Source organism: Cetorhinus maximus, chromosome 30, assembly GCF_964194155.1.
Source record: "Cetorhinus maximus chromosome 30, sCetMax3.hap1.1, whole genome shotgun sequence".
Taxonomy (NCBI): domain Eukaryota; kingdom Metazoa; phylum Chordata; class Chondrichthyes; order Lamniformes; family Cetorhinidae; genus Cetorhinus; species Cetorhinus maximus.
In genome coordinates, this window is record NC_135908.1 from 19,247,883 (window position 1) to 19,272,285 (window position 24,403).

Here is a 24,403-nt window from a genome sequence, read left to right on the forward strand (position 1 = left end):
TGAAAGGGAAGGCAGAGGAAGATATGTTTGGCTGATCTATGGAATCGGAGGCTGCTGGGGTGGAAGGTGAGGACAAGGGGAGCCCTAACATGGTTCTGGGAAGGAGCAGAAGTGGTGAGAGCAGAGGTGTGTGAAATGAATTGGACACGTTAGAGGGCCCTGCAACCATGCTAGGTGAGAATCCTCGCTTAAGGAAAAAGGAAGACATGTCAGAAGCTCTGGTGTGGAGGTTACATCATCAGAACAGATGTGAAGGAGATGGAGAAGCTGGGTGAATGGAATGGAGTCCTTACAAGAAGCAGAGTGAGAGAAAAAACTGTGGATGCTCAGTCATTAAGTGTGGTCAAGTCAGAATTGACAGATTTTTGCATACTAAGACAGTCAAGGGATATGGGGATAATGTGGGAAGGTGGAGTTCAGACAGGTCAGCCATGATCTAATTGAATAGCTGAACAGGTTTGAAGGGCCAAGTGGCCTACACCTGGTCCTATTACTTACATTCTCATGAATGCAATTGCCTCATATTTTCAATTCCTACAACTTATATCCAACCATCTCTAGTAATGTCAGGTTCTTCCAAAAGACAGAGTGATCTTGCAGGGTCAAATGTTAGGGGCAGAACACCCAGAATATTTTTACTGACCCCAAACCACCAGCAGGTTTGTAAGCCATGCTCAACATAAACCTGGATTGAGCGTGCACAGTTGGCTCCATTTCTGGCTTAAACAATGAAATTTCACCAACTGGGATGTGTAACTAAAACTGATGAAAATCAATAAGCACTTGGACAAAAATGAATGAAATGATCTGCATCAATAATTAAAAAGACAAAAAGCTAGACCCAGGGAAAGCATATCAGCCAGAAAATAGTGCCAGATGAAAAGAAAAACTGCAGAGGGCCCTTTGAAACCTGTGCTGAGTTAGTCAAATCTCAACTGCGAGGTACTGGCTGCCGCAGTGATGTAGGAAACGGCCAGAATTCCAACTCCTAATGGTGTCCCCGGCTGTGTTTGTGAATGTTGCGGGAGGGCAGAATTGAATTCATCTTTCCCTCGCTCATCATCCAGGTTTACACACGGAGGAATGGACAACTGCGCCAGGCACCAGAGAGCCTCTATCCAGCTCTACCTGTCCCACCGCCCCTTAAACCAGCTTATATTTCACCTCTCTTCTATTTTTACTTAGTTCTGTTGAAGGGTCAATCGGACTCAAAACGTTAACTGTGTTCCTCTCTGCAGATGCTGCCAGACCTGCTGAGTTTTTCCAGGTATTTTTGTTTTTGTTACCGGAGAGCCACTGGCACCTGCAAAACAAGATTCACCACAGAGGGCAAAAAGAAAGTGGAGAATCTCGAGTGGAATCTGGATGAGATACAAATGGCTGAGCACCCTCAGGAAAATGTACAAGGCAGAAAGCTTTTGAAGTGGAAGGAGACTAAAGAGAGCTTGGACATGCAAAAATCGATAGAAGTCATGCCTGCCGCTCTCTGGTCAGATTGGCTCTGCAACACCCCTATTGGTCTGAGCTGAACATTCTTGACTCCGCCCTAGAGAAAATAGTTACTTATCAAAAACATATAGTTGAATAAAAAGGTGAACAAATGCTTTTCATTTAGCATTTTAATCCTTGGTGGGATTCTCAAACAGGCAGCACTTCAACATGGCAGGATAGTGGAGACTCTGGCAGGAATGGGCTAATTCCTGTTTCTCACTCATGGTTTCATGGATTCTACTTTTAGCAATAGTTGTCGTGGAAGGAATGTTGGCTCAGATACCAGGAAAGCTCTCCTGGCAGACAGGGCCTCAGATTAACATCTTTTTCAAAAGATAACACCACCCAATAATGCATCATTACTTTCATAACTCATAGGTATGTCAGCCTAAATCAGGTGAAGCTCTACAGTGGAGTGTGATCTGACTCACAGGCAAGAAAATAGGAATGGTCTGTCTGACTCTGTGTACATACAACCTTCAAACTGGAGTCAGGTCTGGTTCTGTGAATAGTGAGATACAGCATTCAAACTGGAGGGTAGTGAGGTACAGCGGTCAAACTGGAGTCAATCCGGTTCTGTGGTTAGTGAGGTATATCCTTGAAACCGGAGTCAGTCCGGTTCTGTGGATAGTGAGGTACAGCATTCAAACTGGAGTCAGTCCAGCTCTGTGAATAGTGAGGTGCAGAGTTCAAACTGGATTCAATCCGGTTCTGTGGATAGTGAGGTACAGCATTCAAACTGGAGTCGGTCCAGCTCTGTGAATAGTGAGGTGCAGAGTTCAAACTGGATTCAGTCCGGTTCTGTGGATAGTGACGTACAGCCTTCAAATTGGAGTCAGTCTGGTTCTGTGGATAGTAGGGTACAGACTTCAGACTGGAGTCAGTCTGGTTCTATGGGTAGTGAGGTACAGTGGTCAAACTGGAGTAAATCTGGTTCTAAGAAGGGCTGGAGTGGTTTGTGGACACAATGTCATAATTTAATCCAATAAGTTTTGGTTTTAAGGTTATTGAAAATGATAAATAAATTAACCTAATAAAGATTTAGATCTTTCCAGATTACCCTGAGACTTTATGAACTATAGGATGCATCATACCTAAGATTCCAAAATCCCAGATCAGAAACTTCATTAAAAACCCATGATTGGTGAGTATCAAGAGTAAGAGATAGAATAGGAACAAGTTAGAGGGAAGCAAACAGGTAGGTTTTTAATGGGTTAAGGATGGTCATTTGTGTGGACTATAATTTAACAGTAGGCAGTAAAGTGAGTGCAAGGATCTAATATGGGCAAATGCAAAGCCAACAGGGTTCTGGATAACAGCACCTCATCAGGTCTTTCAAACCGTCGGGCAGTCTAGTCAGGTTCTTTCTGGAATACTAAATGCAAATTCCGGTCACAGAGCTAGAGGGCTGGTGAAGAAAAAGTTTAGGGATCAAGAGACTGCTTTGCAAAGAGGGCAGCCACAGGAAACAGGGCTGATGTCTGGACATCGGACTCATTTAAAAAACAGCTAGATGCTGTGATGAAACTATATTAGGGTCAGTACAATATATGATTGAGAGACTACCAGCTCTACACCCCAATCAAAGACTCAGATTCATAGATGTTTACAGTACAAAAGGTACATTCGGCCCATCATGTCCGTGCCAGTCAACAAAGACCTGACTACACTAATCCCATTTTCCAACGCTTGGCCCACAGCCCTGGAGGTGATGGCAACGCAAGTGAATATCTAAATACTTCTTAAATGTTACAAGAGTTTCTGACTCAACCACCCTTTCAGGCAGTGAGTTCCAGACTCCCATCACCCTCTGGATGAAAACATTTCTCCTCAACTCCCCCCTTAGCCTTTTACCTCTTACCTACAATGCCTTTGGTCCACGCCACATAGTTAATAAGACCTTCTCAACAAGTCACTCAGTTGTAAAAGCAATTATTATAGAATTAACACATCACGGGGTAACTAGGAACTGGGCACAAATGCAGCCTACCCAGTATCACCCACACTCTAAATGAAAAAAATGGACTAAAGGGTCTTCTGCATTGAAGTCAATCTTGTGACATGCAATAGAGATTGATTTTAGCTTTTTGGTGAACTGATTTCCAAAATAGACCAGAAAATAATTCACAGCTCAAGGCATTAATGGAGCAGCAGAAGAAAAAAGTAACAAACTAAGTTTTACTGAGCAAGTGACCCACTCATGATTAATCTCCACACTTAATGCAAGTGTCAGCCAAGTATTTCCATATTTCGCAGGCAGTTTCTTCAAATGTCTGCAACTGCAACTCCATCTATGTGCTGCTAAAACTCCAAACTTGTGAGGGGAGGGGTGCAGGAGATAGAAATCCAACAAGTTAAAAGTGTAATTCCACAGACCTGGTGATAAGGGAGCAGAGAATGTTTGATTTGATTGGCTGGCAGTCACAGCCGAGGAGACAATAAACACAGAGAGTACGTGTCTGAAATCAGGGAAACCAGAGGTTTCTGCTGACAGGGTCATCAACAATCAGAAGGGAAGAGATTTTGGAAGGGGTGGGGCAGGAATGAAAATAATGAATTTTAGAGAGGATGTTACATCTTCCTCTATTTTAGGATTCTGTTCCCCTCACCACCCTCTGTGATACTCATCATCAGACCCTGGAGGGCAGGCAAGAACCCATCCTGTCCTTGTATTTTGCTGTTTCACAGCAACATTCCCAAAGGAGTGTCAGCAGGTCTCCCACCACCCACACCGGCCGCAACCCTCCTTCCCCTCCCCCGACTCATCCTTCAGGGTAATGTGCAGAGAAACAGACACCCAGAGGGGAAAGGGCTGGCACCATCCCGACAACAGCACAAGCCACAGTGGCTTTTACAGATCACACAGAACATTAAACCTGCCCAGTGAATTGCTACTGTATCTAAGATATTCCGGAGTTAGCAGTGTCAGTTCCACCTACCACATTTACAGACAGATATCCACACTAAACGGATTAGACCGACTGCAAGTGCTAGGATGTAGGTCAAAGCGAAGCGACTAACTGATCCCTGGCAAACACTTTTAACTCACCTCATGCCCCAGAGACTCTGATGGTGCAGCAATCCCAGGAATAAACAGATCAATCTGTCTGACGTGCGGGGCTAAAGGCAGCGAGTTAACTCCATTTGAGAAGCAAGAACCATGTGAAAAGTCAAGATTGTAACGCACAGCATAGACCCAAACTTGTCATTCAATTATCTCTCTGCAGATTATACAAACAAACTGCATTACTACTGGTGCCAGGAACCACACCGTCATTCCCACTTCCCAATATTTCTCTCATGGTGCTCAGGTTCCTTCTCAGAATCTTGCTTCCCGGGTCACAAGGAGGTGGGGGACTGCCAATCCCTACACTGACCAAGCAATTATCACTGGTCAATGTCAATTAGATCACATTTCTTTGGGTCTATCTCCACATAAAGCAGCTGTAACTTCACTGTTGTTATTTAAAGAGATACAGCCCTGCTAATGGAATCAGCAGTCAGTGGGGGAGCCAGAAACAATCCATCAATGCCTAGAGTAAACAGTGCTCTGGCAGCACACAGGCCAGAGTTCACGGCCTGGTGCTGTCTGGTTTACGGTCTAGTGGTCTCCACAGTGTAATTCCTAGTTCAAAAACATCCAGTCCCCGGGCAGCTTTCTCTCTCTCTATTTTCACAGGAGGATTTGTGCCTATGAACGGCCCTTTAACCAACTGTGATCTATTTCTGAGAGAAAGAGCATCCAATCACTCCACCCCATCTCTACAATGAGCAGCCACTGCACCAGATAATGAGGCTGGACAGGACAAACGTCCAATCATGCCACGCAGGAAGCAATGTCCAGGCTGTTAATTTAGCACTCAGCTCACTTGGCCCTTGCCCTGTTTAACACAGAGAAAGGGACATTGAGTTTGTGCTTGGAGCTGCCAGATGCAATAACAGCCTGGTTAAATCGCAAGATGCTTAAAAGGTTCGACAAGTTGGTGAAAGCAGCTGGCCACGAGCACCCAGGCCGAGGAACCTTCCGCACACAGGCTTCAGTCTCACACACATGCATTTCTTGCACACGAATGATAAAGTTATATTTTTTAAACCACTCATTTTTTCAGCTGGTTCCTGCAGAATGGTCAGGGTGCGGTGTTAAAAGTAACTGTGGTCCCTGGAAAGATCAAGAATGAACCATGCCAATGACAGTCCCAGGTATATTACACTTTATACGTATTAAAAAATATTTCAGTTCTCCAGCCTGGCATAAACTGACATTTTTTTGTGCCGTTCTATGTGATGAATAGAAGAAAGTTATCAGGAGAGAATCGCAAGAGACAGCAGGCAAACATAAAGCCATTCTTTTATTGCAGTTATAGAGGCCATATTGCTATAGTGACCTATTTGCCTGTCCACACGGTGTGTAGAGGTGTCCATAATATCCCATAAATTCACAGCCATTCCAAATAAAAGCTATAAAAGCTGCGCTGCAAATATTGAGCCTGAATCAGGCCCAGTATCCACAGTCTGAGGCCAGAGCTGCTCCCAACAACTAGAACGACAAAGGGACTGAGACCAACAGAAAAACTCGGCAGTGAGGGGAAGTCAAGGCTGGGGGGGAGAAGGGGGTAAAAAAAAAATCAGCACAAAGAAAATCCCTCCTCGAGTGAACTGATCTGTGAAGTGAAATTTAAAGGGTTTTGGGGAGTAAGGTGAATACTGATGGGCCTTCTGTGTTATTGGACTCAATGAATCAGGCTGATCAGCTACAGCAGATCTCCACATTCAACAAAGCCATTTTCTACATTCAAACCACAGTCTGCACTAAAATATCACAGGTGTTAGTACTTGGACATGCAGCCAGCAACCTGCTGAGATACAGCCCATTATCAAGCTGAAGATCACCAGTTCAAAATAAACCCCATGCAGGCATTTCAGCTCCTTCTCCTCAGCCTAGTTCTGTAATCAGGTTACCGAGCACTGTCTGCACACTTCCTCCAACACCCTGCTGGCTGTATAAACAGGATTAGTGCAGAGCATGTGATCCAAGAGGAGAAACACACACTTGCCACTGAATCTTTTGAATTACTGCTGCTCACAAGCATTCCAGTTCTGTCACTTCTCCAGTGCACATTCCATGTAATACACTACGTGAAGTGAGACAAGCAACTTTAAGGTGATTTGCAGCGCAGGTCTAGCTTTGGGGATCTGGTACTGTACTGGACTCCCCATCAGCACTACCCCACCCTATTGCTGCTGGGTATCTAGGAAGCTGCTAGATCCCAATCCTCTCCTCACCTGGCCCGTCTCCAGTAGAGGTTGCCAGACAGCAAGCAGGAATAAGAACTGGTCGCTTTATTTCTTTGACAGCCCAAGGAACAAGCAGCCAGCCCTGCCCTTAAGCAACAATTACCAGCTGCAGACAAGAATTGGTTATCTCTTAAACACCTGAGTAGTTAGTTGCTGAAAACACTGTCAGAGGAATGAAAACTACTTGTCTCAGAGTTGTTGCTTCGAGCTGATTTTCCAAACGAGGATGTCAGTGAAATACACCGTGTCTCAGACACCAATTTTTCCAGAGAAGCAACACTGGACTCTAATTTCATCCACATGTCTTTTGAGAACTTGTAAATATGGAGGCTCAGTTCCATTGAACTCAAACACTATAGTATCCATGCCTTTCCCGTCACTCAACCACCAACACTTGCATCTTATACCCTTCACTGGAACCCAACTCCACTCCTCATCAACGTGACTCTCTCTACAAACCATTCTTCAGATTTTAGATCTCTAGACAGTAACATGAATGTGGCATTCCATTATTCATCTAACAATGTCCATCATTTTGAAGGGTCTACGTTACTCATTGAGGGATCTGAATCATTCAGATTCTCTTCACTAGGTCCTTGGCATGAAGAGTCTGTGTCAGTCACACATTCCTCACTGTGCCAAATAGATAACCAAATATTTACTCCAAAAATCTGCTCTGTGGTCAGTAAACATGTAGAGGGGCTAATGGCTAAACTAGGTCTGGGTGTGGGCGATTGAAAGCTTTGAGAAAAACCAACACACAAAGATTCAAGTGCCTGCAGGTTTACCATTGGGTGATCAACATAAAGCAGTTGTAGACAGTCTTGTTATGTTTGATGAAGGGTGAGGGGGGAGGTGAAAAATCAGCTCACACCCTCAGCTTTGTTTCATCTGCTCCAGGGAAGCCCAATCACAAAACAGGACAGCAGTTTGATAGCAAATGAGACTGCTGGCCCTGGTCAGGCGAGCACACAAGCTCATGGGGCTCGTGTCCGGGTCCCAAGCTAAATTTGCAGCCTTTGACAGAAGACTCGCACAAATAAGGAGGACCCAGCAAAACCATAACACAGGAAAACTGCTAACAAGCAGTGGATTGGAACATTCCGGCATTTCAAAATATTATTAAAAGGGATGAGATAGAGTTGGAAGATTTATGCAATAGAAATAGGAAGAAAGAAGCAACTTACATTTCTATAGCACCTTTCAGGACATCAAGTTTTACAGTCAATTATGTCGTTTTTTACATATTGTCACTGTTGCAATATAGGAAAATGCAGCAGTCAATTAGCACACAGCAAGCTCCCACAAACAGCAATGAATAAATGACCAGTTCAACTGCTTTTGTGATGCCAGTTAATAGATTAATGTTGGTCAGGAAATCCAGGAGATCACCACTGCTCTTCAGCAAAACAGTCCCATGGGATCCACCTGAGATGGAGGAGGAGATGGTAAGCGGGATTTGGTTTAAGGTCTTCAAACAAAAGTTGGACCCTCCAACAATGCAACACTCCCTCAGTATTACACTCGGGTGTCAGCCTAGATTTGGCGAGAGAAAATTGTAGAGTGGGACTTGGCCCCATGAACTGGCTCACAGGCAATAGTGAGCTCAGGCTGCCTCTTGCCAATGCAGTTCACACATGAGATTGGGCAGGTTGGGGGAGGGGATGCAATCGCATGGGATTGTGGAGGAACCCAGGATCGAAAAACTGTTAAACTGGCTCTGGACAAGTGCCTGAAATGAGTTACGAAGCTAGCTATGGATCAGTCTATAAACAAACAGAATGACAGTGATAAACCGCTTGTTGCTGAAAAGATTAGGCTTTAAGTATTCAGCACAGCACTCTTACAAGAAAACTTTGTACCAACATTATGTTCATTTCCTCAGCAATGTCTCCAGGGCCACATTATCCCAGCCCTGAAACTGCAACTGAAATCTTTGGAGCAAGTCCTTGCTCCAAACGTCAGCTGTGAAGCTCATGCTTTGTAGTTATAATGGGGGACTTGAATTACCCGTATATAGACTGGGATAGTGGTAGTGTAAGGGCAGTGAGGGACAAGTGTTCCTAGATTGTGTTCAGGACAATTTCCTACAGCAGTATGTGTTCAATCCAACAGGAAAGGAGGCACTGCTAGACCTGGTTCTTGGGAATGAGGTGAGCCAAGCAGATCCAGTGACAGTGGAGGAACATTTAGAGGACAGTGACCATTGTATCATAAGGTTTAGGATGACAGTGGAAAATGACATTGGTCAATCCAGAGTAAAAATAATCAACTGGCAGAGAGCGGACTTCAATGGGGCATGAATGGTGCTGGAAGGATTGGAACCAAAGGTTGGCAGGAAAAACAGTAGATAAACAATGGGCTACCTTCAAAAGGGAGATTGTTTGGGCACAGTCAAGGTACGTTCCCTCAAAAGGGAAGGGTAGGACAAACAAATCCAGAGCTCCCTGGATCACAAAGGAGATATAAATTAAGCTAAAAAAGAAAAAGTGCGCTTACAACAGGTGTCAGGTAGCAAATACAATTGAGAACTAAGCTGAATACAGAAGGTTCAGAAGGGAGAAGCAAAGAGGGATTATGAAAAAAGACTGGCAGCTAACATAAAAGGAAATCCCAAAGTATTCTATAAGCACATCAATAGTAATTGGGTGGTAAAAGGGGGAGTAGGGCGAATTAGGGACCAAAAAGAGGGTTTGCACATAGAGGCAAGAGGAATGGCTGAGGTGTTAAATGAATACTTTGCCTACGAGGCAGATGCTGCCCAGGCCATGGTGATAGTTGAAGAAACTCAGTCACTAGAAGGGTTTAAAATTGATAAGGACTGGATCAGCTGTCGGTACTTAAGCTGATAAGGCACTAGGACCAGATGAGATGCATCCAAGAATATCGAAGGAAGTGAGAGTGGAAATTGCAGAGGCACTGGCAATCATCTTTCAATATTCCCCGGATTCGGGGAAGGTGCCGGAGGACTGGAGATTTGCAAACATTACGCCCTTGTTCAAAAAAGGTTGTAAAGATTTGACCTGTAATTTCAGACCAGTCAGTTTAACTTCGGTGCTGGGGAAACTTCTAGAAACAATTATTCGGGGTAGAATTATTAGTCACGTGGAAAAATGTGGATTGATTCGGAAGAGTCAGTATGGATTTGTTAAAGGAAAATCATGTCTAACCAACTTACTGGAATTTTTTAAAGAGGTAACTAAGATGGTTGATGAGGGCAAGGCTGTTGATGTGCATATGGACTCCCAAAAGGTGTTTGATTCAGTGCCACACAACAGATTTGTGAGGAATGTTATAGGTCATGGAATAAAAGGGACAGTAGCAACGTGGATACAAAATTGGCTGAGGGATAGCAAACAGAGAGTAATGGTTAATGGGTATTTTTCAGGCTGGAAGAAGATTTGTAGTGGAGTTCCCCAGGGATCCTTGCTTTTCTTGATATATATAAATGGTCTAGATCATAGTGTGCAGGGAACAATTTCAAAGTTTGCGGACGACACAAAACTTGGGAGAATTGTAAACTGAGGATGACAGTGTAGAACTTCAAAAGGACATTGGTGGAGTGGTCAGATAGGTGGCAGATGAAGTTCAATGCGGAGAAGTGAGAGGTGATACACTTTGATACAAACAACATGGAGCGACAGTATAAAATAAAGGATACTATTCTAAAGGGTGTGCAGGAGCAGAGACGCCTGGGTGTAAATGTACATAAGTCATTAAAGGTGGCAGAACAGGGAGAGAGAGCTGTTTCTAAAGCATACAGTATTCTAGGCTTCATTAATAGTGGCATAAACAAGAGCAGCAAGGTTATAATGAACTTATATAAGACACTGGTTAGACCTCAGCTGAAGTATTGTGTACAGTTCCGGGCGCCACACTATAGGAAGGACGTGAACACATTGGAGAGAGTGCAGAAGAGGTTTACGAGTATGGTTCCAGGGATGAGACATTTCAGTTATGAGGAAAGATTGGAGAAGTTGGGACTGTTTTCCCTGGAGAAGGCTAAGAGGAGACTTGATAGAAGCTTTCAAAAGCATGAGGGGTCTGGACGGAGTAGATAGGGAGAAACTGTTCCTGCTCGTAAATGGACCGAGAACCAGAGGGCACAGTTTTAAAGTGTTTTGCAAAAGAAGCAAATGTGAGGTGAGAAAAAACTTCTTCACACAGCGAGTAGTTAGGATTTGGAAGGCACTGGCTGGAAGTGTGGTGGAGGCAGGTTCAACTCAGGCATTGAAGAGAGTATTGGATGATTATTTAAATAAAAACAACATGCAGGGTTATGGGGAAAAGGCAGTGAATTGGCACTAAGTTAAAATGCTCAGAGCCAGTGCGGACACGATGGGCTGAATGGCCTCCTTCTACACCATAACAATTCTGTGATCTTGAGTGATCTTAAATGAGGAAAGGTCCGAACACGAAGCACCTTTTCTCTTCACTCCACAGATGCTGATTGGCCCACCGAATATCTCCAAGCATGTTGGTTTCAGCTTTCTAGCACTGGCTATATTTTGTTTTCTGTTCAAACTAAGGGCATGGGGCAAGGCGTTGCATGCAGTGCAATACAATGACACCACGATCAGCAGCATCAGAGAGAAACAATCAGCTTGTTTGTTTCCAATTTAGTTCTATTCAGCAGCACTTTCCATATTAATATTTCAGACCTAGTACTTAGAAGTCACTATTGGGTCAGTTCACCACAGTCAAAGAGGGGATACTCTTTCTTTCAGTCCTAATTACACAACATCAGTCACAGACCAGGCTATCAGAATCATTTGGAGCATTTATAAGCCCGCAGCAACGAGTCACTGTGGTATAAATCTGACTGATCACATAAACTCACGATCTCAACACTTCAGCCTCTCACTTGAGAAATTGCATGGAGGCAACACTGAAACAACAGCAGACTCCATGCTCCACCAGACCGTGTGAATTAATTAAACCAAACCTCAATCCCCATAGTGATTTCAACATAGTCAACAAGGTGCACATCCTCATTCTGTGAGATCAGGTGGGATTAAGTGTCGACCATTACTATAGCACAGGGAGCCAGTCCCTCTGGACTAGGTGAAGTCTAAATGTTTAAAGGGTACTTTGCACCATCAGAACCACTTTTTAAAAAATGTCTAACAGCACACAGCGTCATGAATTCTAACACTCTTCGGTTCATTTCTCTTCTCTCAATTGCTTCTCTTTGAGCAACTGATGTTACATGGCCAGGTAAATGGCAGCCTGGTGAAAAGTGCATGCAAGGTGAGTACGCACTACTCAGTTAATGAGTTCCCGGCACTGGTATCACCAACCAACATCCCCAATGAGTGCCCCTCGCAGTTGCTTTCCCTAATGATGTCACATGTACACGGACTTAAACAAAAAATGTGCGCGCATCAACACAGCAAAAAGCAGCAAGTACAAACGAATGCTGATAATTCTTTACAACCATACTGTAAGGGGTCCTGAAGAGTGGCTGACTCTTCAACAGATTGTTCAGGAGGTCACTGGTTGGTCGATATGCGCAATGGGTCTTGAATTGATTTGTCACTACATGAAAGACAGATTTGTCAAGGAGATTTGTCAAACTGGACCTCGTCCTACGAGATCAGATTAACAAGCACCAATCTCATTACTATATTGAGATTTTGCAGAGCATTCAAAACTACCACTGTTCTTACCTTCTCTGTTTTGATTTTCTTCAGTGGTCGACACTCACTCTCAACCTCCTCCGACTCGTTTTTAATTCCCAACAGGTTGGAGATGGTATTGCTATCCACTGGTGCATTTCCTAAATCCAGCACTTGACCTGCAGTGCCATCTGGGCAGCTTGTGCCCTGAGCACATTCAAACGAACTGCCCTTTGACCCTGACCCCAACCCCAGCTGTTGTGCAGTATTTGAATCGTTCCCAGGAGGTGGCTGCACGCTGCCACTGCTCTCACTTTTATCCTTTTTGCTTTTGCTCGATCCACCCTCCTTCTCCTTTTTTGATCCGGCTCCATTTCGGACAGTCTTTGGGCCCTTTTCCGACCCTTTGGATGTGCTGTTGGAAGACCCCAGTCCGCTGGGGTTTGTCAAATCTCCAGATCGCCCCTGCATCTCTTTCTTCCCATTTCCTGATTCTCCCACTGTGTAGAGGGAAGCAGCAGACACAGATTTACCCCCGTCCTTTGCATTCTTGCTTCTTTTTGCCTTTGATTTGCTCTCCTTGGCCTGAGGTGCTTGAACTGGCGTGACAAACTTGATATTCTCTGGCAGAGCTGCCACTGCACTTGGCACTGGGATGCTCCCATCTTTTGACCCTGACATTTCCATTTTCTGCTGGTCCTTTTCCAAATCTGCATCCAAGTCAATGATTAAATTCCCAACTCCGATATCCCACTCATCCCCACTGTCGTAGGCATCAACAGCATTCGAATCCACACCTTTCCCAGCTGAACTGCTGCTGCTTAAGGACATCTTAGATTCACCTTCCTTGTGAAAAGATTCCTTTCTCTTCTCAGTGGTGCTGGACTAGTGCCGGTGTGTTAGGTTTTTATCGTGGCGTCCTCATAACTTCGCCTCCGATGTGAGTGCATCATCGCCTGGAAAAGGTAAGAAATTGTGCATGAGACACAGAATAACTAGATGTGAATGGACAGAAAAATTACCTGACAATGAGCCGCCAAGCACTGATAGACACAGAAATTACGTGATGCCAATCTACCAGATACCAAAACACAGACAAGTCACTCAAGCAAAATCTACCAGCTCTGGCTGAGCTCCAGGCAGTGATGGGAAAATAACAAGGGGATGGTTAGAGACAGAAATATCAAGAGAATTACTAACAGAGAAGTTGGCAGTCTGCAGACTTCATAAGGCAGACTGGCATATGGAAAGAATTCATGTTACTCCAGAACCAGGTATATATTTTAATCCCAATAAACCCTGAGCAAGTTTTCCATGAAGAGTGCAAGGGTCACACAATCATTCACTAATAAAACAGGTTGGTGGATGCTAGGGTTGAGGGCCTTGCCAAGAGAAAACTGCCAAAAACGCTTGCTCTTTGAGCAGCTCCGATTTTCCACAGCTGAAACTGGATACCAGCACTTGAGAACACAAGGGTAAACAATGGAGGATACAAGAGTTCAACCATATTCAGTGAGGGGAAAAAAATGTCTCATGAGGAAAATCTAAAATCCTTTCCAGCTAACTCTCACTCCACTTGGCTTCATCTTTCAACTCCCTGCCCATCTCATCCTCATTCAAGATCATAGTGCACAGCACTTTAACCCTCACTCCAGCATTAAAAAACATCCATTGGCTATTCAAAGCCATTCACCACGTCTTTATTGAAAAACGCAAGTCAATTTGAACTCTTGTTCTTTACTTGTTGTTATACACTGCCCTGGACATGAACTGACTTGTCCTCCCTAGTCCTACAAAAGGGCTTTATCCAGGCCGACTCTTCCACTTCTACTTCTCACAAATGCTAACACCCAAAACATTAACCTGGCTTTCTCTTTCAGATGCAAATTGACCTGCTGTGCTTGTGCACCATTTTGCATTCTTCTTTTAGACAGCCACCCTGAGGCCCTCTCAATTATCTCGGACGGAGTGGAGAGAAGCCTCCTGGCACCTTCCCTCAAATTAAAAGGGTGGGGTAGAGCCCAGAGGGCGGACAGCATATCTGAAAAGACTTAGCGAGACAGGTTGGAAGGCATTCCTTGTTCTTATAATGCTTAAATTTAAACAAAAGGCTTTAATCTATTACACAGTCACCTAGCTCACCCCAGTTGGCATTCTAAATTAAGTCAGAAAAACAACTGGTGGGAAAATGAAGGAATTTTACAACATTTCTGGATACAGAAAAAGGGCCTTATCGTATCATCAGGGTGTCCCCAAAGTGCTTTACGCAAATGGATTACTTCTGGAGTGCAGTCAACGTTAAGTAAACAAATGCAACAGCCATTTTGCATACACAGCAAATAAACTTGTTTTGGGGTAAGCAAAGAATTTGGCAAGGATATCAGGAGAACACCCTGTTCTTTTTAAACAGCACCATGAGATTTTTAACCTCCACCTGATCAAACAAAGTGTTAATGTTTCATCCCAACCGCAGCAGCACTCAAGCATCAGCCTCCATTGTGTACTCCAGATTATGATTGGGTTTGGACCCATAACCTTCAGGCTGGGGAATGAGGCTCCAAGCTCACCCCAGATAAGGCTCCAAGCTAAACTGTGCTGGCACAGCCTGTCAATGTGCAGGTCTGGTCTCATCACTTGGCTCTGCTTTAACCTTTCATCTACAAACCCTATTTTTCTGTATCCATTCTATGTAATCTACTTAATTAACTTATTTTAATCAATATTCTAACCACAGTTGTCAGGGACCATGAGCTGACAATTTCATAGCTGTAAAAGCACAGTCAGAAACAGCAAATTTAAGAAGGTAAGACTGTTGAAAACGTCAATTAATCTTTTCTAGTTATCCTCACTGCAGTAAGGAATACTAGCTAACCTGATAATTAGTTCTGTTGAAGAGTCATACGGACTCGAAACGTTAACTGTGTTCCTCTCCGCAGATGCTGTCAGACCTGCTGAGTTTTTCCAGGTATTTTTATTTTTGTTTTGGATTTCCAGCATCCGCAGTTTTTTGCTTTTATGATAATCAGGTTGTTCAATATACTACAGGGTTTTATAGAGTGGGATCATAGAAGTTTACAGAAAGTTTATCTGTCCCAGCCAAAAAACAAGCAATCCAGCCTAATCCCACTTTCCAGCTTTTGGTCTGTAACCTTGTAAAGACACTTCAAGTGTACATACAAGTACATTTTAAATGCAGTGAGGATCTCTCCCTCTACTACCTTTTCATGCAGTGAGTTCCAGACACCCAGCATCCTCTGGCTGAAATTACTTTAAATCTATAACCCAGATTTTTAAACCTTTTCTCGTTGGTTCGTGGAAGTGTTGCTGGTAAGGTCAGCATTTATTGCCCATCCCTAATTGCATTTTTAAGTGGCGGTGGTGAGCCATCTTCTTAACCACTGCAGTCTAACTGGTGAAGTTGCACCCATTGTGCAGATTGGGCGGGGGGGGATTCTGGTTTTTGACTCAGCAACAGTGAAGGAACAGCGATATACTTCCAAGTCAGGTTGGTGTGTTTTGCAGGGGAACTTGCTGGTGACAATGATTCCATGTGTATCATGTTTATCTAGGTGGTAGAGGTCAGGGTTTTGGAACATGCTATCAAAGGAAGTTTGGCAAGTTGCTGCAATGCACCTGGAGATGGTACACACTGCTGCCACTGTGCACCTGTGGTGGAGGATATGAATGTTTCAGGAAGGGATATCAATCAAGTGGGATGCTTGGTCCTGGATGGTGCTGACCTTGTTCAATGTTGTGGGAGCTGCACTCATTCAAGCATGTGGAGAGTATTCCATCACACACCTGACTTGTGCCTTGTAGATGGTGGATAGGCTGCAAGAGGGGAGTTACTCGTCACAGAATTCCCAGTATCTACTCGCTTTTGTCGCCACAGTATTTATATGGCTGGTCCAGTTCAGTTTCTGGTCAATGGTGACCACCAGGCAGGGGATTCAGTGATGTGAATGCCACTGAACATCTGTTAAGAGAAATAAATTCTTCCTATCTACTCTATCTTAGCCCTAAATAACTTTAAACACCTCAATTAAATCTTCCCTCGGCTTCCTCTGTTCCAAAAAATATCAGAAATATTTGAAGAGTTGCAGAGCTGAAGCTAATAGACCCAGGACAGGATGGTCGCTGTATGTATATCATGGGATGCTTAAGGAAACCAGGAAGGAAACTTGTACAGCACCGACTGTTAAAACACCAAAAGAGTTCTACAGGACTGGGATAAACTAATGTGGCAATCATCTTTAAAAAACAGTAACGTTTGACACAGGCAAATACAAGCCCACTATCCCAACAGCAATAAGACATACAAAAGCAGAAGAAATACAGTCTACACCTCATAACTCAAATTGCCTTTGTTATGCCAAAATAAAATAATTTGAAGTAACTTTGAACAGTAGTCAATGTTTGACTGACAGTGACTATAAGAAACAACAGCCTTGTTGTGAAAGGGATAATCATACAAGGCAATATCTGACTTTCTTTCTGTGATGCCAAAGATAAAGTAAATTGTGCACCTCCTCATGGTTTACTGCCCCATGAAAGACTTCTAATTAAGTTAAAATCCACAGGAAGCAAGGGTAAAGAACTGGATAAGCAGCTGGTTTAAAAAAATAGGAAAGAAGAGTACTCGCAATGCACACGATTTCCATTCCATCTTGTACAAAGAAGTTTCATATTGCGATGACATCCAGGAGCAACCTCAGAAACAGAAATCTGACTTTTAAAAAAGCAGTGAATTGATGGTCACATCTCCTGATATTGGAGAGGCTGAATATCATATGGTCTAGTACAACCTCAAGTCTTTAAGCATTTCGATTATACCTGTACAAAGCTCAGCGGTGAGAAGATGGGTCAACTCTGCAAGCAAGGTTGAATTATCCCATCTCTCTAAATCTCCCATTCAACGGGAACAATATGGCTAATACATTAAGTACTGTATTGATCATCCACAATGGAGCTAAACTTCAGGTGGAAGCCCTTTTGCTTTCTCATCCATGGGCACTGCCCAGTCTTGTGGCAGGCACGTTTGAAAACATTACCATTTCATTCCAGACACCCATATGACGTAGGGAGGAAATATTTTGTTCCGAATCCTGTGGGTGAGTTTCTGCAATCTGTGGGACTTAGGGAGGTTTGTGCAATAAATGTATCACCCAGTCATCAATCATATGGCCCCTTTTACAAAATGGGACCCATCAGCAACAACAACATGCCCTTGTATAGCACCTTTAAGGTAGTAAAATGTCACAAGGCACTTCACAAGGATGTCATCAGACAAAATTTGATACCGACCCACGTAAACAGATAATAGGACAGGTGACCAAAAGTTTCACCAAAGAGGTAGGTTTTAAGAAGCATCTGAAAGGAGACAGAGATGGAGAGGGGAAGTTTATGAACTATACAGCTGAAAGCACAGGCACCCTTAGTGGAGCAAAGGAAATCAGGAGTGTGCAAGATGTCAGAATTAGTTGGAAGCTCAGAGGTCTTGGAGGATTGTAGGGATGAAGAAAGTTAGAGAGAGAATTTAATCTGCTTTATTTTAATGACATATTAAAACGCTGGTGCGACCCTATTACGTCCAGTTTTGGGTGTGAAACTTCAGGAAGGATGTGAAGGCCTTAGAGAGGGTTCAGAAAAGATTCATGAAAATTCTTCCAGGGATGAGGAACTTCAGTTACATAGGCAGATTGGAGGAGTAGTTGGGACTGTTCTTATTGAAAAAGGGTTGAGAGGAAATCTGATAAAGGTGTTCAAAATCATGATGGGTCTGAACAGAGCAGATAGGGAGAAACTGTTCCCACTGTTGGAAGGACCAGGGACCAGAGGGCACCGATTTAAGGCAACTGGCAAAAGAAGCAGTGGCAACACGAGGAAAAACTTTTTTATGCAGCGAGTGGTTAAGATCTGGAATGCACTGACAGAGTATGTGGTGAAGACAGGGTCAATTGAGGCTTTCAAAAGGGAATTGGATCATGATCAGAAAAGGAAAAACATTGCATGGCTAGGGGAAAAGGCAGGGGAATGGCACTGAGTGAGTTGTTCCTTCAGAGGCCAGCACAGTCAGACAGAACAAATGGCCTCCTTCTGTGCTGAAGCCATTCTATATGGAGGGGTGAGACCATGGATGGATTTGAACAAGGGATAAAGTATTCATTTTGCCTCAATTCCATGTAAAATGATAGAATCATTCATCAGATGCAAAGTGAAAGATTATTTTGTGCAATAAATTTAAGGGTGTTTGTGGAAAGGATGCTTCCTCTTGTGGGAAATCTAGAACTAGGGGTCACTGTTTAAAAATAACGGGGTCGCTCTTTTAAGACAGAGATGAGAAGAACATTTTTCTCTCAGAGAGTCATGAGTCTTTGGAACTCTCTTCCTCAAAAGGCAGTGGAAGCAGAGTCTTTGAATATTTTTAAGGCAGAGCCAGATAGATCCTTGGTTAACAAGAGGGTGAAAGGTTATAGGGGGTAGGCAGGAATGTGGGGTTGAGGTTACAATCAGATCAGCCATGATCTTATTGAATGGCAGAGAGGGCTTGAAGGGCCGAGTGGCCTCCTCCTGCTCCTAATTCATATGTTCTTATGTAAAATGGATTCGGATAGGGGAAGATTCTGCCTGGTCAATGGACAATGTTAAGTCCTATGGCAACACTGGATCTAAGAAACATTTGACAAAGTTCCACATAAATGCTATTGGTTAAATTTAAAGCAGTAAGGATGCAGGGTACAACTGACTGAACGGTGGAAAACAATGGGTAATTTTTAGAGGGTGTTACTTCAGGGTGGCTTACTGAGTGTGGATGCTCCCTGGATCAGTATTGGGATTAATACGGTTATGAATTTGTGTAGATGGTTTGGACTCAATCCTGATTCAAACTGGTCAAGTTTGCAGATGATAACAAACCAGGAGGGGCTCTGAAATCAGGAGGGCATAAATTATCGAGCGACTGGGCAAAATATCCAAACCGGCAGAAATATAGCAGGCGAAATACAATAGAGGCAAATATAAGGTCCTATACATTGGAAAGGAAAAATGGGCCACAAATGTACACCAGGAATGGTGTTAAAATTGGAGAAGAGGAAGTCCTGGCGGTCTACTAAGATGCAACATGTCCAACCAATGCTGAACACCGAACAACAAAGCCCATTACTTAGAATTACACAGATACTAGGACACAGCAACAGGCCATTCAGCCTAACTAATCTATGCCAGCAATTACACTCCCCAAGTCTCTTTCCATTCTGCTCCCCATCCCTCTATTCTTTTCTCCCTCCTGGTTCAGGAATGTCCTTTACGGAAGGAAATCTGCCACCCTGATGCGTGACTCTAGACCCACAGCAATGTCCTCTGAAATGGCCTAGCAAGCCACTCAGTTCAAAGGGCAATTCGGGATAGGCAACAAATTCTGGCCCCCTCAGTAATGCCCACATCCCATGGAAGAATAAAGAAAAATAATCTAGCTGGAGGCTGTAATGGGGAGGATTTGATGATCCTTCTGGATGGATATACCAAGATGGGCTAAATGGCTTTCTTCATCTATAATTATCTGGTGATCTGATCTGGATAATTCAAACTGCCTGATGAGATGAAAGAGCAATGAACTACATTTTTTATTTCCATCTAATATTACAGTGTACACATGTATAAATTAATCATATCTACCTCAACATCAGTGCAGGCATCATCACCAAGAGTTCCAAATGAGTATGGTAACTGTACTCCAGTTAAAAAGCACATGAAGGGTGTTTCAGTAATTCAGCTGGAAAGCAATCAGCTGTAGAGTGATTAACACAGCCACTCAGTCAACAAACAGTTTTAATATGCAAAGTAAAGTTCCCTCAGTTCCAACCTTAGGACCACCTTCTAACTGTTTTTTTTTCGCTTTCCCACACGAGCCACTTAGTGAAATTGCCCATTCAGTGTTGAGGGAGGGTCAGCTTGTGTCAAAGTTCACCGGAAAACTGCTGGCCTGCGGGAGAGACTGCCAAACTCATTTCATGTCAAACGCTTACAGCCCAGCAGGCAAAGGAGACTTCAGACAAACCCAGCAGCTTGGGATGACTTTGAATTCAAGGTACCAGGAAAGAAAGGCTAAAAACAAAAAACTACTGCGGATGCTGGAAATCCAAAACAAAAACAGGATTACCTGGAAAGACTCAGCAGGTCTGGCAGCATCGGTGGAGAAGAAAAGAGTCGACGTTTCGAGTCCTCACGACCCTTCAAGAGTTCTGTTGAAGGGTCGTGAGGACTCGAAACGTCGACTCTTTTCTTCTCCACCGACGCTGCCAGACCTGCTGAGTCTTTCCAGGAAAGAAAGGCTAGTGTCTAAACCACCATCCTATCCAGTTTGTTCACTGTGAATAACTGAAAAATAAAAAGCGAGAATGTGATCCAGATTTGGTAAAAACCAAAAAAAAGCAGCTTACATAAGCATTGAAAATTGGAAACCTGAATTATGGGCAATTTGTTGGAATCAATTTCTCCATTAATTAGGGTAGAATGAATCTGAACTGATTGATTTTCAGGGTATCGTACGCAAAGTATTATATTGTATTGCAGCAAGCAGTTTCAATACATAATTTGCCAGCGTATTTAATAGAGGCTTAGAAGTGGTTCTAACACAGAATGACAATAGTTTGTCCAAGGCCACAGCTCCTCATATGGTGAACTTTCCAAATCAAGAAGCCAGGTGTTTCCCTGCAGAGATGTGAAAACAGTCAATTCAGATCACTATATTGTACACTTCCCAGCTCCTGGAACAGCAGCTATACACAGTGTGTATATCCTCCCTTTCAAAGAGAGAAAAGAGTCTGTGGGGAGGCAAATGATTTAAATGGGGAAGCCAAAAAGAAACTGAAATAAATATTTATAAGATCAGCCTCTTCCAAAGGTTGAGTCCGGAACAAACCGGGTCTGCTTGGCCTATGTTGAACAGCAGAGCAAAGCCTCCTCCAGAATTAAAGGCGTCAACAAAACACTGCTTTACTGCATCAAACAAAGATCCTCTTGGCAGTCACAAGGTATCATCCCATCTTCTCCCGCATGACTGCCAAGAGCAGTCCCACAGAATCAGGCCATTCAGCCCAACTGGACAATGCCAGTGTTTATGCTCCTCATCCCCTCCTATCTTTCTTCGTCTAACTCTATCAGGATACCACTATTCCTCTCTTCTTCCTGCATTTTCCCAGCTTCCCCGTCAATGCACCTACACCATTCAACCACTCCCAATCTCTTGAGTAAGAAGCTTTCTCCTGAATTTATTAGTGGCTATCTCACATAGAAAGACCTAGTTTTAGCCTCCCCCACAAATAGATCAAACCATTCCATAACCTTAAAGACTATCAGGTCACATCTTTTCTTTTGTACTGAAAAAAGCTCCAGCCTGTTCAATCTTTTTTGGCAGGCAAAAAACTTTCAGTTCTGGTACCATCCATGTAAAAGCATTTTTGCACCTTCTCCAGTGCCTTGATTTCTTTTTCAGACCAGAACTGTGCACAGAAACTTGCTTTAACCCATTCCATGAAAATAGCGAGCAGTAGTGAGGGGGCAGAGGGGCATGAAGAGCAGAGTGAAGCAAAGGGGAAACTGAGAAAATAAACACACATGCTCTGCTTTGAAGCTTACTCTCACCTCACCTCTCCGGAACTTCGAGAGCAAGATCTTAAATTTTATCCCAATAATTTCATTACATCACCAACAAGGCAAACAAAAGTCAGACCCAATCATAGAATTCCAATGGAGCAAACCTCTTCCCATGTTGCTGCATTTCCCATCCTACCTCATGTCTACATACAATCTTCATCCAATCATAACCTCTCCTCAGGTAATGCTAAGCACATTAAACACAATTCAACCAACTACCAGATCTCACTGTGAGACATTAGTGCAAATCGAACACACAGACGCAGCAGTAGATGATGTACATTTCAAAGAGATATTGCGACTGATTGATGAGATGAAGGGTTGAATGGCTGCAGCAAGGACAGCTGGAAGCTAGTCACATTTATCTGTAATTTACATTAAGACTTGAACATGGAAGATCTTAGCAAAGCTATCATTCACAGTGCACACATCACTGAAAAGAAACAGATTAACCCGAGTGCCAAACGTCTTTCGCAGCTTTCGTATTTATTAACTGCTAAAAATGACTTTTAAAGAAATTGCCCCAGGCATTACCCATCGCCCACTGATCAATAAATATACACGTGCACATGCACACACAATGGAAGAGTTGGAAAAGTTTAGAAACTCGGTCCATATCACAGGTAGAGCCTACGCTACAAGATGACAGCTGACGTAGAAAAGTTAAATGGGAAACACAGAAAGAAGGAAAGGCTTTTCTTTATATAGCGTTTGGCACAACTTCAAGGTGTCCCAAAGCACATCACAAACAATTAAATTCTTTTGACGTGCAATCACTGTTGTAATGTAGGAAACACAGCAGTCAATTTGTGCACAGCAAGCTCCCACACACAGCAATGTGATAACGACATGGTCATGTGTTTTGGTGATGCTGACTGAAGGATAAATATTCGCCAAGACATTGCGGAGAGCACTCTTGCTTTTCTTCAAAGCAGTCCCAAGGGATCTTTTACACCTACCCGAGGGGGAGATGGAGCTTCAGTTTAATACAGAAATTCTTAACGGGAAATGGTAACAGAAAAGTTGATGACAGGAAAATAAGGTTTGTGGACATGAAGTGCCTGCTCGATATATAATAAATGGATAAAAATTCTCTTAGACACCTTGAATCTCAAAACATTCTCTATTTCAAAGGTGGGGAAACGTTGTGAGTACTGGCACTCCCCCAAACATTCCCTCCCAGTAAACTGAAACTCTCCAGGGCACTCCCTGTTTTAAAGTCCAATAAAACAAACACCATCAGCTCCCAGAAGAAAATGAGCATAGGAAACATGTTTTATTAGGATGCAGCAAAAGAATCAAAGAAGGAGAGCCCAAACTTCAGAAATCAAATGACAAACAGAAATTTGATGATCACTTCAACCGGCACAGATCCATTGCAGACTCTCGATTGCAAACATGTATTACAGTTCTTTACTTCCTTCTACTGTTGCACCATCTCTGGCCAGCCAGCAGGTTAAACACCTGCAATCAACACACTCAAAACAGATACTGCTCCATTTCCATGGGAACTCTCCAGGAAGCACTCAAAATCTCTCCCCTTTCTGCGCGTGAGTTCTAAACATTTTGTAACAGATGGATCAAATCACGCAGGAGCTGACAGCACCTTCTGCCCCAGAGAAGGCACTGCTTAGCAAACACACAGGGACCTTCAGCAGAAACATCCATGTACGATTTGGAAATGACAAATTATTTTTCCCAGATAGTCAGCAAAGAAAAAGCAGAGCACAGCCTGACTGTCAACAGGTTAAAGAGCTTACAGTCTCATTTTTACTCCAACTCTTTGTAATTAAATACCTAAGGTGCACATTTATTTTTTAAACACCAAATACACATTCAATCTGAGGACACCTGTGCTCGAGAACCAGCTGCACCTTCCCTCTGTTTATTCTGTTGGCAAGACAGCTCCTGACAAAAGTCTTAGCATTAATCAGGTAAATGGAGAGCAGGACTGGAACACAGGAACCATACAGATAAGCATTTCTCAGGGTTTACATAGACAGTAAGAGAATAATACATCTGCTACGGACAGCAACTCTAGACATGAGGGAATACTCTCTACAACACTCTGCGACTTCAGTTCCACAGCCAACACATGAAGAATTACCTCGCCTTTATAATGATGAGACAGAGGGGTGCAGCGGGAGACTCAGCAGGAGGATTTGCAGTTTATATTGTTTTTCAGCTGCTGCTCCCATTGCCTGGGAAGTCCTGCAGCCACTAGCCAGCTGAAGGGACAATGGACAGATTTTGTCACAGCAGTCCATGTCCAAAAGCAGCAAGACCTGGACAATATCCAGACTTGGGCTGATCAGTGGCAACTAACATTCGCACCACACAAGTGC

The 24,403-nt window shown here is 43.4% G+C and overlaps 1 protein-coding gene across 3 annotated transcripts in view; it reads right to left on the reverse strand.

Moving 5' to 3' along the window:
• The window catches only part of LOC144670116 (zinc finger protein 609-like), a 176,592-nt gene that overhangs the window by 141,288 nt on the left and 10,901 nt on the right, over positions 1 to 24,403 (reverse strand). For all 3 annotated transcript variants that reach the window (XM_078532550.1, XM_078532549.1, XM_078532548.1), the window contains exon 2: positions 12,456 to 13,360. In XM_078532550.1, coding sequence (XP_078388676.1) covers positions 12,456 to 13,235 — 780 coding nt within the window. In that variant the 5' untranslated portion in view covers positions 13,236 to 13,360. The remainder of the gene's footprint in view (positions 1 to 12,455; positions 13,361 to 24,403) is intronic.